The following is a 12,213-nucleotide window of genomic DNA, read 5'->3' as shown; positions in this document are numbered from 1 at the left end:
CCAGCATGGCCGCAGTCAAATGACTGAAACAAGTAAAAGAGTAAAAGAAAGTAAAGAGCTTCCAGTGTCCTCTTAAAATTACCTCCCACCTCTTCCTTCAATTAGCTGGCTGTGGGCACAAACCATCTTTAAATAAATGGTTTTTACAAATCAACATTCTTCACATTTTTTTTTTATTTTTAGACCCAGGCGAGCAAGAAGCAGGAAGCAACCAGTCCAGTGGTATTCTTGTTAGATTAGCAACAAAATGTATATCAATAATTAAAAAAAACTAAAAATGTCTCCTAATAGACAAACAAATAATCCACTTAAGAAGAGCTCTTAGTTATATGTTACAAATACAGAACCAAAATTAATAACAATAATAATGATGACGATGATGATGATGATGGTGGTGGTGGTGGTGGTGGTGGTGGTTGGTGTGGTGGTGAGGAGGAAGAGGAGGAGAACAACGATGACGACGATGACAACAACAATGATGACAACGATGATAGTGACAGTAGTGGTAGTGGTGTTAGGGAAATTGCAGCCATCAAGAATAGTGGCTGAGGTGGTCAGAATATGGAGCTGGGTAGGATAAGTGATAGTCACCGAAATAGTTAATCAAGTAATGCAGGAAGGTGCCCCACCTAAGGACAGCATAGCAATATGATCATAAACTGCTACAACAGAAGATTCAAAAGAAAGAGATTATAGAGGTTTCATATTGTTGAACGAAGGCTATGAATATCTCAGAGAAACTTAGAGAACAATTGATTCAGAGACAGAATTAGTTTCAATGAAATGCACTTTCAGTTTGGCTTCATGCTCACAAAAAGTACCTCAGATGCAATCCTCCTGGTAAGACAGCTGCAGTTGAAATACTTGGCTAACTACCCGCTATAAATTGTGGACACACAAAAGAAAATGTAATGATTTCACAGACAGACAAACAGAGAAAACACGTTTTGTATGTAGTAGATTACATTGGAGCAATACACACAAAGTGCACAGTGGAAATACACTTTTTTAAATGCTTGCCTGGCTCACTGGAAGTAGTCGATAACTTCTATTGTGTACGTGATTATATTTAGTAAGGAGGATGTTTATTCAGGAAGTATTGTAGCTATGATAAAAATGTTGTTAAAGAAAATTCAGGAAGCTACAATCCCTGCAATAATGGTTCTTTCTACTACAGGCACAAGATCTGAAATTTTGAGGGAAGGGGTTAGTCGGTTATGTCAACTCCAGTGTACACCCCAAAAGGATGAAAAGCAAAGATGATTCATTGGAATTTGAATTCAGAATGTCATGGCAGAGGAAATTCTGCAAAGCATTTTGTCCAGTGTACTAATGATTCTGTTATGCTGCTGGCTTGCTACCCTTACCCTCTGGAATGATATTGACTTTTTGCATAATCACAAGTCCACAAATTAAGGTGAGGAATTAATTTAAATAACCCTAGTAATACTTGACTGATGTTTATTTTATTGATCTTATGAGGACAAAAAGACCAAGTCAACCCTGACAAAACCTGAACTTAGAATATAAAGGGACTTAAACACCTGAAATTAGCCCAGCTAGAAAGCAGTGGCTACTGGGCCTCTCAAATTCTAAGTTCATTCCAATACCAGTGAGTAACTGAGGGAGGAGATATAGAATTTTACATTAATTGATAGTGCAAATTCCTGAGACGTTGTTCAAAATGTCTCTAGTATCTAGCAATGAGCTTCTACTGAGTAATTTTCCCACCTGTACTATTTAGTATACTGTGGGACTGCATAAGGAGAAAGTGAATCACAAAACAGAGCATTGAGACATTTCTGAAGCTGAGGTCCTCAAATGAATATTTGCAACAAAATGAACTTCGCTAAAAGTACCCAAAGGACAGGTTGTTGTTGTTTTATAGCCCCTGTATCAATCCTGATTGAGCAGATTTATAATGCAGGACATTCCAGCTGTGATCATCCCATCTTTATTTCAGACACTCAATACTTTCGTTTTCTAAGATGGCAGGATGTGGTTTGAAGGGAATTTGGTTGCTATTTCCAGCAAATTGTGTTACTACATAGAGATTCCTGAGCTGGCTCAATTCAAAGACCAAATTAAACTAAATGGTGCGTCAGACCTAAAATAAATTTCTAAAAGAGCGATATTGCTTTATTGTGACACTAGCACTTACAAGATTGGGTCACTCAAATTCCAGCCTGCCCTCTGCTAGCTTTTTATAATTCATTGTAACCAAACCTCTTAGATCTTGGTTATAGAAGCTATGTACTTCTTAAGATACTTCTTTAATAACTGGTTGCAAGTTCAAAGTAGGAATTCAAGGAAAGAAAGACAGAGGGTAACGAGAAAGAAAATAAAAACAGAAAGAAAAGAAGAAAATTGTTTTAAGAATTTAAACAAAACAAAAAGAGAATTTGAAGAGAGAGGTGTACAATTTGGGAATGAAGCAAAACTATTTAGCAGATATCGATACAAGCTTTTTAGTTAAGAGTCATCTACTTAAGAACAGCCATTCCTCAACTAGCTAGGCACATTTATAACCTACAGGAAAGAGGATTGAAATGCAATAAAAGGAAGACAAGATTATGAAAGGTATGTTACAGGTGGATGAGAGTGAGAGGTGCTTGAAGATGATGTTTTAAAGCTTTATATATAAAGAAAGGAAGAAAGAATGGACGAAATGGAAAATGGAAATGGGAAATTAATGCAACAAAACCTCCAGCTAACTTAGTTGTGTTTTAAAAAAATCAGAGAAAACTGTGTTACCAAGACTCTATTCACAGCAAGCCAATGGTACAAGAAATCAGAGTAGAGCTAGGGTCAAGGTTAGGATTAGAATTCATTTGTGTTGGCTATACTGACCCATGCTGAGTTATTAAAAAGAGTAATGTGTTTCTTGCATACATTGTTACTTTTATGTCATATCACTATGAATATGTATTGGTGAAATCTAGTTGTTTACGAAGTAAAGATTTGAAAATAGAATGGAAATAGAAAGTTAAAAGTCCACTTCATAAAATTGTAAATTTGGTATTATTTATTATTGATATTTCTAACCAAATTAATTATGGCAATAATTTTATTTTATTCTAGAGATTAGCTGCTGACTTGATATTATGATTAAATTATGAAGTAGCTTTTTTATTGTGTTTTTTACTTTTATTTGTTTTTTCGTGTGTGTTTTTTTTTTCAACCTAATTTCAGATTTAAGAAGGCTGATTAGTTTTTTGATATTGTTTTGTTTGTTTTTTTTTTGGGGGGGGGTTCATTTCAAGTTAGATTCAGAGTTACACTTGTGACACTTGATAATTATAAACTCCTATTATTTAAGTGAATACTTCAAATCTATCATCAATTTTAACCTTATCTGCTATGACCTTAGTCTTTCAATTGATGTTGATATACATTTCTGGGTTAGCTCTCTTATCATTTGGAATTGTGTTAGCCATTGGATAGAACTGGGATACCCTTATTTGAGTAATCCAGCTAATTAGAGATCTGTGATTGATTAGATGACATAATATGGAGAGCATTCTACTACAAATGTAATTAACTTCTTAGTTTTTACTTTCAATCTTAGTACCAATCTATACAAATTCTATAAAAAAAAACAATAAGAACTTCACCTTTATTAATACAGAACCGTGCCACACAACAGTAGTTTTTAAGCAACCTAGTTAAAAATGTTAGTAGAATACCAAACCTGCATGCAAATAATAGAAATTTTTTTTATGACAGCCCCCAGTTACAATGACATACCAAAGACCAATAGCTTTAAGGATAAGATTTAAGCAAAACAGAAACTGCAGCAAGAGTTGTAATTTGTGTATTGGTGAGAAAATTGAATATTGAAACACTTGAGACAACCAGATGTCTACCTTAATTTAACATTGGAAAAATAATTGGAAAACGCAAATAAATAAATGTAAAATTTGAGACCTTGGTCAGAGCTGTCCTAAAGGTACAGCACACAGACAATTGACCTTGGTACCTGTACAACAGATACAAGAATTTCAATTCTGCAACTTGACCTCTAAACTATGACTTTGTATTTTAGTGCATGGTCTCTACCTTCCACACCCTTCATTTCCCAAACATTATCCAGCAGACCATGCCCACTCTACCTATATCCTCTCATACATAAATCCACCTATATCTCTCCTATCTTCCTTGGTGTCATCTATTTTTCCTTCCATCCATCTCTCTATCCATTCCTCCATCTATTCATCTATCAATCTAGATCTGTTCCTCTATCTTCCTGTTTACCTTCCGATCCATCTATCCAGTCAACTAGCAAAATGTTTGTCTGTCTACCTGTCTGTTTGTCCCTCTACCTGTCTGTTTGTCATGCTTCCTCACTTTCTTTTGTTTGTTAATTTTCTTTACTTTTCTTTTCATTCCTTTTGTTTCTCTCTTTCTCCATTCCTTCCTTTCTCTCTTTCTTTCCTTTTGCTATTCTCTTCTCCCTTTCTTTCTCTCTTTCTGTTTTCCAAACTTGTCTCCGTTCCCATTAAGCAAAGAGAGAAAACACCTTGGGTGAAAATCTAGTTCATCCCACCTTCTCTATTTCACTAACATAACCACAATAGACTAACTCTTAATAATTTTTGCTTTCTTCCATGATGGAAACTTTCATGCGAACCAAAACAACCTGAAAAACTTTGTATACAACTAAAACATAATACATAAAACTATTTGTAACCAATTACATCTTAATGGTTGCTTGTATCACACAAACTTCACCCATCCAACACCATCCATCTGCATTACATGACAGACATATAATGCTGGATCATAACAGATGATGAAGTGCTCGGAAATTTATGCAGGAAGAATGAGTGGAAGGTGGAAAACCAAGGAAGATATGGAAAAACTGGTGAAAGCTGATTTCACTCAGGATGCTAAGATTACAAAAGAAATAACAAAAGATTACAAAAGAAATAACAAAACTGTGTACAAAACTAATCATCTCACCTGTGTGACAATGGAAAGAATAGATGTAAAACACTGAGACATATATATACCTATATATATATATATATATATATATATTGTCAGTAAATCATACATCTGAAAAAGAAGCACATTCTAAGTTATAGAGCGGTAGAGTATAGTTATGGCCAGTTCAAAAGGCTGTCCAGTGTTTTGCATCCGTAAAGTGCTTACCTTTATATAAATCTCATCAGACCCCAATGGCTGATGGCCTGTAACCTCTCTTCAAAATGGAGGGAGAAAAGGCTTCATAGCTAGTTTTTGAACACACAAAGAAGAAAGGTCAAGCACAAGGGATTGTCTTTCTTAGACCACTATCCGGAATACACTCTTTCAGCTTGCAGGTTCCAGGATTTCAGTAGGAATCACCTAAAGTGTAAACAGGGTCCAAAGACTTCCAAGTGAGTTCTTTAATATCCTCGGCCATTCCACTATGAATAGCTTGCAAAGTTTGCTCCCCTTTATGGACATAGCTCAATGGTTAGCATGTAGGGCTCACAATCATGTGGTAGTGATTTCAATTTCTGGACCAGGCTATGTGTTGTGTTCTTGAGCAAGACACTTTATATCACATTGCTCTAGTTCACTCAGCTGTAGAAATGAGTTGCAATGTCATTGGTACCAAGCTGTATCGGTCTTTGCCTTTCCCTTGGATAACATCAGTGGTGTGGAGAGGAGAGGTTGGTATGCAGGGCAACTGGTGGTCTTCCATAAACAACCTTACCTGGATATGTGCTTCAGAGGTTAACTTTCTAGGTGCAATCCTATGGTCATTCATGAACGAGGTGGCGTGTCTTTACCCTTTTTTACACACATTACACAAAGTTTAGTGGTCAGGGTGTTGCACACAGGATCACAAGATTATGACTTCAATTCCTGAACCAGGCAGTGCATTGATTTTTGAGCAAAACACTTCATTTCTCACTGCTCCAGTCCACTCAGTTGTAAAGGAGTAACTTTGCAACAGACCAGCATCTCGTCCTGTTCAAGGGGTATGTTGTGATTTTGGTCACTTATTCTTCATGGAAACTGAGTAACCATTCCTTTGAGTTCTAGAACTCAAAGCAATAATATCCACTCTAGAGACATATAAGAAAAAAAGAAAATAATATAACTAATATTGGTTTCACATTTTGGCACAAGGCTTGCAATTTCAAGATAAGGGATAAGTCAATTACACTGACCCTAATGATCAACTGGTACTTATTTCACCTGGCCCTGGAAGGATGAAAGGCAAAGTTGACCACTGTAGAATTTAAACTCAGAACATAAAGACAGACTATAGCCTCTAAACATTTTGCCCGGCACACTAATGATTTGGTCAGATCACCACCTTAATAATATAAGTAATATAAGAAGCAAAAATAAACAAAGAACAGTACCTCAAAGCCACAATCAAATGGTGGCTTTACACTTGGGTCATATTTTCCTGCTGTAAAATTAATGTCTGATGCATTAATTCCAACAAATCTAGAACAAAATAAAAAGAAAATTAAGTACCTTGTACAATTAATTTTATCAATTATTCAGTTGTTGTTTATTTTAGGGGAGATGCTAAGGTCTTATTTTCCTTACATTTTTAAATATTTTTTACTACTTGTCATTTCAGTTGAAGTTGTACTCTTTCCAATAAAACTCTAATCCGCAGTGTGCTCCCATAAATATACATACAGTCATCTAATTCTTCATACTCTTCACAGATGGAAAGTATTACATACCAATGTTGTTATCTAATATCAGGCTTTCCAATATCTAATGCAAAACCAGTTGGTAAGATCAGCTGAAATTGTTATCTATAATACTGCATACTTTGATTAATATATAAATATTCTTCTTTTATTCTTCTTTTACTTGTTTCAGACATTAGACTGCAGCCATGCTGGGGTACCATCTTGAAGAAATTTAGTCGAATCAATTGACCCTAGTACATTTTTTTGCTTGTTAAGCATGGCATTTATTCTATTGGTCTTTTTTGCCAAACTGCTAAGTTACAGGGTCGTAAACAAACCAACACCAATTATCAAATGGTGGTGGGGGACAAACACAGACAGATACATACACACACACACACACACATACATAAACAATGAGCTTCTTTCAGTTTCTGTCAACCAAATCCATTCAAGACTTTGGCCAGCCCAAGGTTATAGTAGAAGACATTTGCCCAAGGTGCCACAGAGTGGGACTGAGTCTGGAACCATGTGGTTGGGAAGCAAGCTTCTTACCACACAGCCATTCTTGATACATATGTACACAGAAACAAAATTTAGGCTAACAACATAGATAACCAGAATGCTATATCTCAAACTACTGACTTCTGTGTTAGATCTCATTGTAATTCAGAAACAATTGAAGACATTATCCTTATTATTAGTAGATATTTAAAAATGCTATCAAAATACTATTTCTCTATTAATTATGATGTAGTGACGAAAACATTAAACAATTCTTCTCAAAGAAATGTATATAAAAACAGTGTAGAAGAAACTACACTGACATGGAACACATAAACATTCACAATTTGAAGCAGTAGTAGTGGAATGTTCCTATCAAAAGATCAGTGAAATACAAGTAGAACAGTCCAAACATAGTTCTCTGGAAAAGTGAGAATATACTGGCTGCTGTAGAAGTTACTTGCTTAGTAAGCATTAGCATCAATTCAAAAATGCCTCTGAAGAACTGAAGAGAAATCTATATTCTACAACACTATAACTTCATACGTACACATACACATATCAAAAGATATAAATACAAATGTAATGACATGCATACATGCAAGCATACGGAACTGTATGCTTATAGATTCACACACACACACACACACACACACACACACACATGTATACATACAATGTGGTGTCAAAATCAGTCACCTCAATAAAAAGGAGTTGTTTTGTTGTTTGTTTTCAAAATAATGAAATCTATCCCTAAAACTTTAGCCATTGATACAAACCTGATAAAAAAATGGTTATCTTCTTCAGATCTTTGACTCACTTCAAAACAGGAAATTCATATCATAGAACCATTGGTGGTCCCAGGCAGTTTGGTATTGAAAGAGTTATGAAAGTAAAGCAGCACCACTTGAATCTGTTGACTATATGACTAGACTATAGTAAAGCTTTTAACTCTGTCCCTTAATCATGGATACAAGAGTCACTATGCTTTACTAAGGTTCCCTCTGCTATAATCGATACCATTAAGAGATTGGCAATGACACTGTCTTCAGAGCAATCAATAAGAACTAAAGATAGTATTATAGTCACTAACAGAATTAGGCTAACAACCAGAATATTTCAAAGTGACAGCTTATTTGTAATGCTTTTCATCCTAACTGCGAACCCCGTCAGTCTTGTTAAGAAAATGCAAAGGTTATATAACAATATCTGCTGAAGAAGCAGATTTATATCACCCACACCTTTTTGTTCATGATCTTACGCTGTATTTGAGTAATATTCATATCATAACATGAAAAGACAGAACTGAACACATTTTTGTGGGACATTGGAATAGAATTTAGTCAGGATAAGTGTTCGTATTTGGCAGTAAAACGAGGAAAGATTATTGACCAGACAAAGAATATGAATATAAATGGCCTGTCTATCTCTTCTATCATCAGTGATGAATATTACAAATAACTTGGAATCCACAAGAATATTGCATGTGTTGGTGTGGTGAGTAAAGCCACAGAAACAAAAGACTACTTCAGCAGAGCTGTCTGTATTCAATAAAGCCATATAGCACAATGCTTTTGTAGTAGCACTAGAGTCAGTACCGACATTTGGGATAATAGACTAAACACTTGAAGAAATCTGCATCTTGGACATTAGGACTAGAAAGACACAAAAAAACTATTTGGTATCTTCCACATTAACAGTGACAATGACAGGATCTATGTTGGAAGCCATCTTGATGATCTTTGAGTGCTGCATTATATCAGTTAGACTATATTTGATGAACAATATAGAGAGAAAAAAGTACACCATGTATGTACTCAACAGCAAAAGAATAACATCATGAGATAATGCAAAGAACTCTAAATGGGCACACTGAATATACAACTGTTCTGTGTGAACAAAGAGTGGTTGGCTTGACCAACTTAACCAGAGACTTGGGGAAGAAATCATCATACCAACAGGAAGTTACACATGAGTACACATCCTGCATGCTAGAGAATACTAACAACAAAGACAGGAATAGTAGCCTCATCAGGATTTGTGATAAATACATCACACCTCACCTAGAAAAGACAGCAGCTAAATATCAGGTGGAAAATATCACCTGCATCATCAACAGATGCCAAAAATGTCTGCAAGATACTACATTCCCATGAGACACAATATAGTTGACAATACCATTCACAATGTTTGAAGGATTGTTCTGATGGTTGTGCTAAAGGCATACCAGAATCAGAATGTATCCACACCTTTACAATAACGGTTACTGATAGAACATTCCAATGAATGCAACATGGTGCAAACAATACATGAGATAGTGTTCTATGGGAGTGGGAGCAAAATTCATGCACTATTCTGAAGATCAACAGTGCAATGGATGTGAATAGCTCATCAAAAATTGAAGAGAAAGAGGACATTTATGGAGAACTTATGAGAAACCTAAAGATCTTATATCTAGGTTCAGTGCACTGGGCTATATAACAGATTTACATAAAAGCCTAGAAATGTTGGGGTCTCCAAAAATGAGCAAAGAAAACTAACTCACATTCTCTAACTACCATTGATTAGGGATACAGTGAAAATTTGTGAGACATTCCAGTGATTCTCATTTGAGATTCCTGGGCTGAACACATACACACAGTCACGTGTACACATAGAATACACATACACATCTAACAGTCATGAAGCACACACTTGTGTACAAAAGAGACATGCATGCCTGCTACATATGTACACACTTATCCACAAGAATAACACACACACACAGGTGCACATGTGCACACACATGCACGCACATTCACACACACATTCACACACACATTCACACACACACACACACACACACACACACACACACACACCACACACACACACATCCAATTTGGATATCCACAAGAATTGTCTTAACTTAAACAAAAGAGTCTTGCCATTTTGTTAAAGACTACTTTGAATTCTGCAGATGAAAATACTTAAATAATCCAAAAAGTAAAACATGCATGCTTGCTCATTTATCCAACAACTTCAATGGTGGTGGGCGTCTTCAGTTGTGGGTTTTATACTGCACTTCTTAAAGAGCAGCAGGAATGGAGTACACAACTGTATGGGAGAAAGGAGTACTGCAACTACTGCTGCTTTGTTGCACTTATCACATACCTTTATGAATAAGAAAACTATGGATGTGGGCATTAATTTTAATATTGCTTATGCCAGTTACCTTGATATCCACAACAGCAATGACCATCCCTGATATCCATGATCCATATTGCAAGAGAAAATACCTACACAATGAAGTTTTATAATGGAAATGGGATTTCCATTACCCAGTATCATTAACTTTGCTGTGAAAAGGATAGATTCTATGGCATGTTTGATCTGCTGTAGGCTACCAAAAATCCAGTCTGTTGGAAACTGCCTTGAAGCTGACTACTATGCCTTGTTTCTCTCTTAGGATGCACTCTATTAGCTTTTACTTTCCTGGACTTACCCAAAAAACAAGATAATGGTTTATTATTGCGTTAAAGCTTTACATGAATTGTATCTTATCTAATGCTTTTCTATTTTTACATTCATGTCTCTTTCCTTAGTGGTTCTTTTTAAGCTTTATGATGGTGAAAAAATTATTCCAAAGTATTCCCCTGAAAGTAAATGGCTGCCCCTCAGGCCTCAGCTTTGAATTTTAGATATTTATTTATAGAGATATGAACACAAGAACCTTAAACAGTGAACTTTGTTGCATATTGTCTGATCAGAGTAAATGTCTGTCAGTCTGTCGTTTGCAAAAACAGATGGATGGACAGAAAGAGAGATGGCCAAACAGACAGTTTAATACAGGGATTCTCGACCATTTTTTATCTATGGGCTCCTTTGATTACTATTTCATTCTGGTGGACCCCACCCACTCTAGCCATTCAATGTTTAAAAACTAGTTTTATAGAAACTTCTTAGAAAATTCCTATTTTGTTTTTCACACATTGACTTGTGTGGGTTGAACTATGTAAGATGCTAGAGAAAAAAAGAACTTAGCTGTTTCTTGCAAAACATACACATCTAAAACAAAATGTTTTCAGGGACCCTTAAAATACTACTGCAGATCTCTGATTTACTATATTATTGTATGAACCTCAAAAAATTTTATATGGACTGACAGGGGCCATATGAATCCTGATTGAGAACCACTGATCTAATAGATAGATGGATCACTTCCCTTAAGTAAAAGACAACATTATAAAGTAGCAAGAACTCTCTAAACCTCACTAGTGCTGATGTCATGATAAACTGAATCCAGTAAAGTGGTTGGTGAGTGAGCAGAGACAACATAAAGTTGAGAAGACTTTTAGTCTTGTCTAGAACATGACAACCACTTTGGTGCTGGTGCCATATAAGATGCACTCAGTACACTCTGTAAAGTGGCCAGTGTTAGGAAACACATCTAGCTACAGAAACTAAGCCAAAAATGAATGTGCAAGCAAGACATTGTCCTCCAATGTATCTGTACAAGAGCTGACACAGACTATGTCAGTCTACTCAACCCTTGCCAGCATTAAAAGCATGTGTATTACACTCACATCATAATTATCATTATTTATTCTTTTAACTCAGATTTTGTTAGAACTCCTAGAACCTTGCATGTTCTCTTCAACTATCTAGTACTTTCTTGATAATTCTGGTCATGCCAAGGAGGAAAACTTTTTGCAACAGCTCTACTGGACACTGTATTCCCATTTTCTTCAAGTTCTTCTCAATATCTTTAGATACTGTCCCCGGTGGGAGTGTATATGCCACAGAATCAAAGAAACCAACCTAATGAATTTATGGCTTGAGAAGGGTATGGTAGGGTGGTTAGATAGCTAGGTATGTAGGGTAGCTAGCTAGGAAGGTAGGTAGTAGGTAGCTAGCCAGGCAAGCAGGCAGGCAGACAGGCAGGTAAGCAGGCAGGTAGGTAAGTAGGTAGATAGGTAGGTAGGTAAGTATGTAGGTAGGTAGTTAAGTATGTAAGTAGATAGGTAGGTAAGTGGGTGGATTTCTGTGTGTGTATCTGTGTTTGTGTTTATGTTTGTGT

At 35.9% G+C, this 12,213-nt stretch overlaps 1 protein-coding gene across 2 annotated transcripts in view; it reads right to left on the bottom strand.

The window, feature by feature from the left end:
* LOC115213009 (prostaglandin reductase-3) overlaps window positions 1-12,213 on the bottom strand; it is a 120,318-nt gene that overhangs the window by 56,653 nt on the left and 51,452 nt on the right. For both annotated transcript variants that reach the window (XM_029781906.2, XM_036504276.1), the window contains exon 3: window positions 6,363-6,450. In XM_029781906.2, coding sequence (XP_029637766.1) covers window positions 6,363-6,450 — 88 coding nt within the window. The remainder of the gene's footprint in view (window positions 1-6,362; window positions 6,451-12,213) is intronic.

Source organism: Octopus sinensis, linkage group LG6, assembly GCF_006345805.1.
Source record: "Octopus sinensis linkage group LG6, ASM634580v1, whole genome shotgun sequence".
Lineage (NCBI taxonomy): Eukaryota > Metazoa > Mollusca > Cephalopoda > Octopoda > Octopodidae > Octopus > Octopus sinensis.
This window is presented reverse-complemented; position numbering and strand designations above follow the sequence as displayed.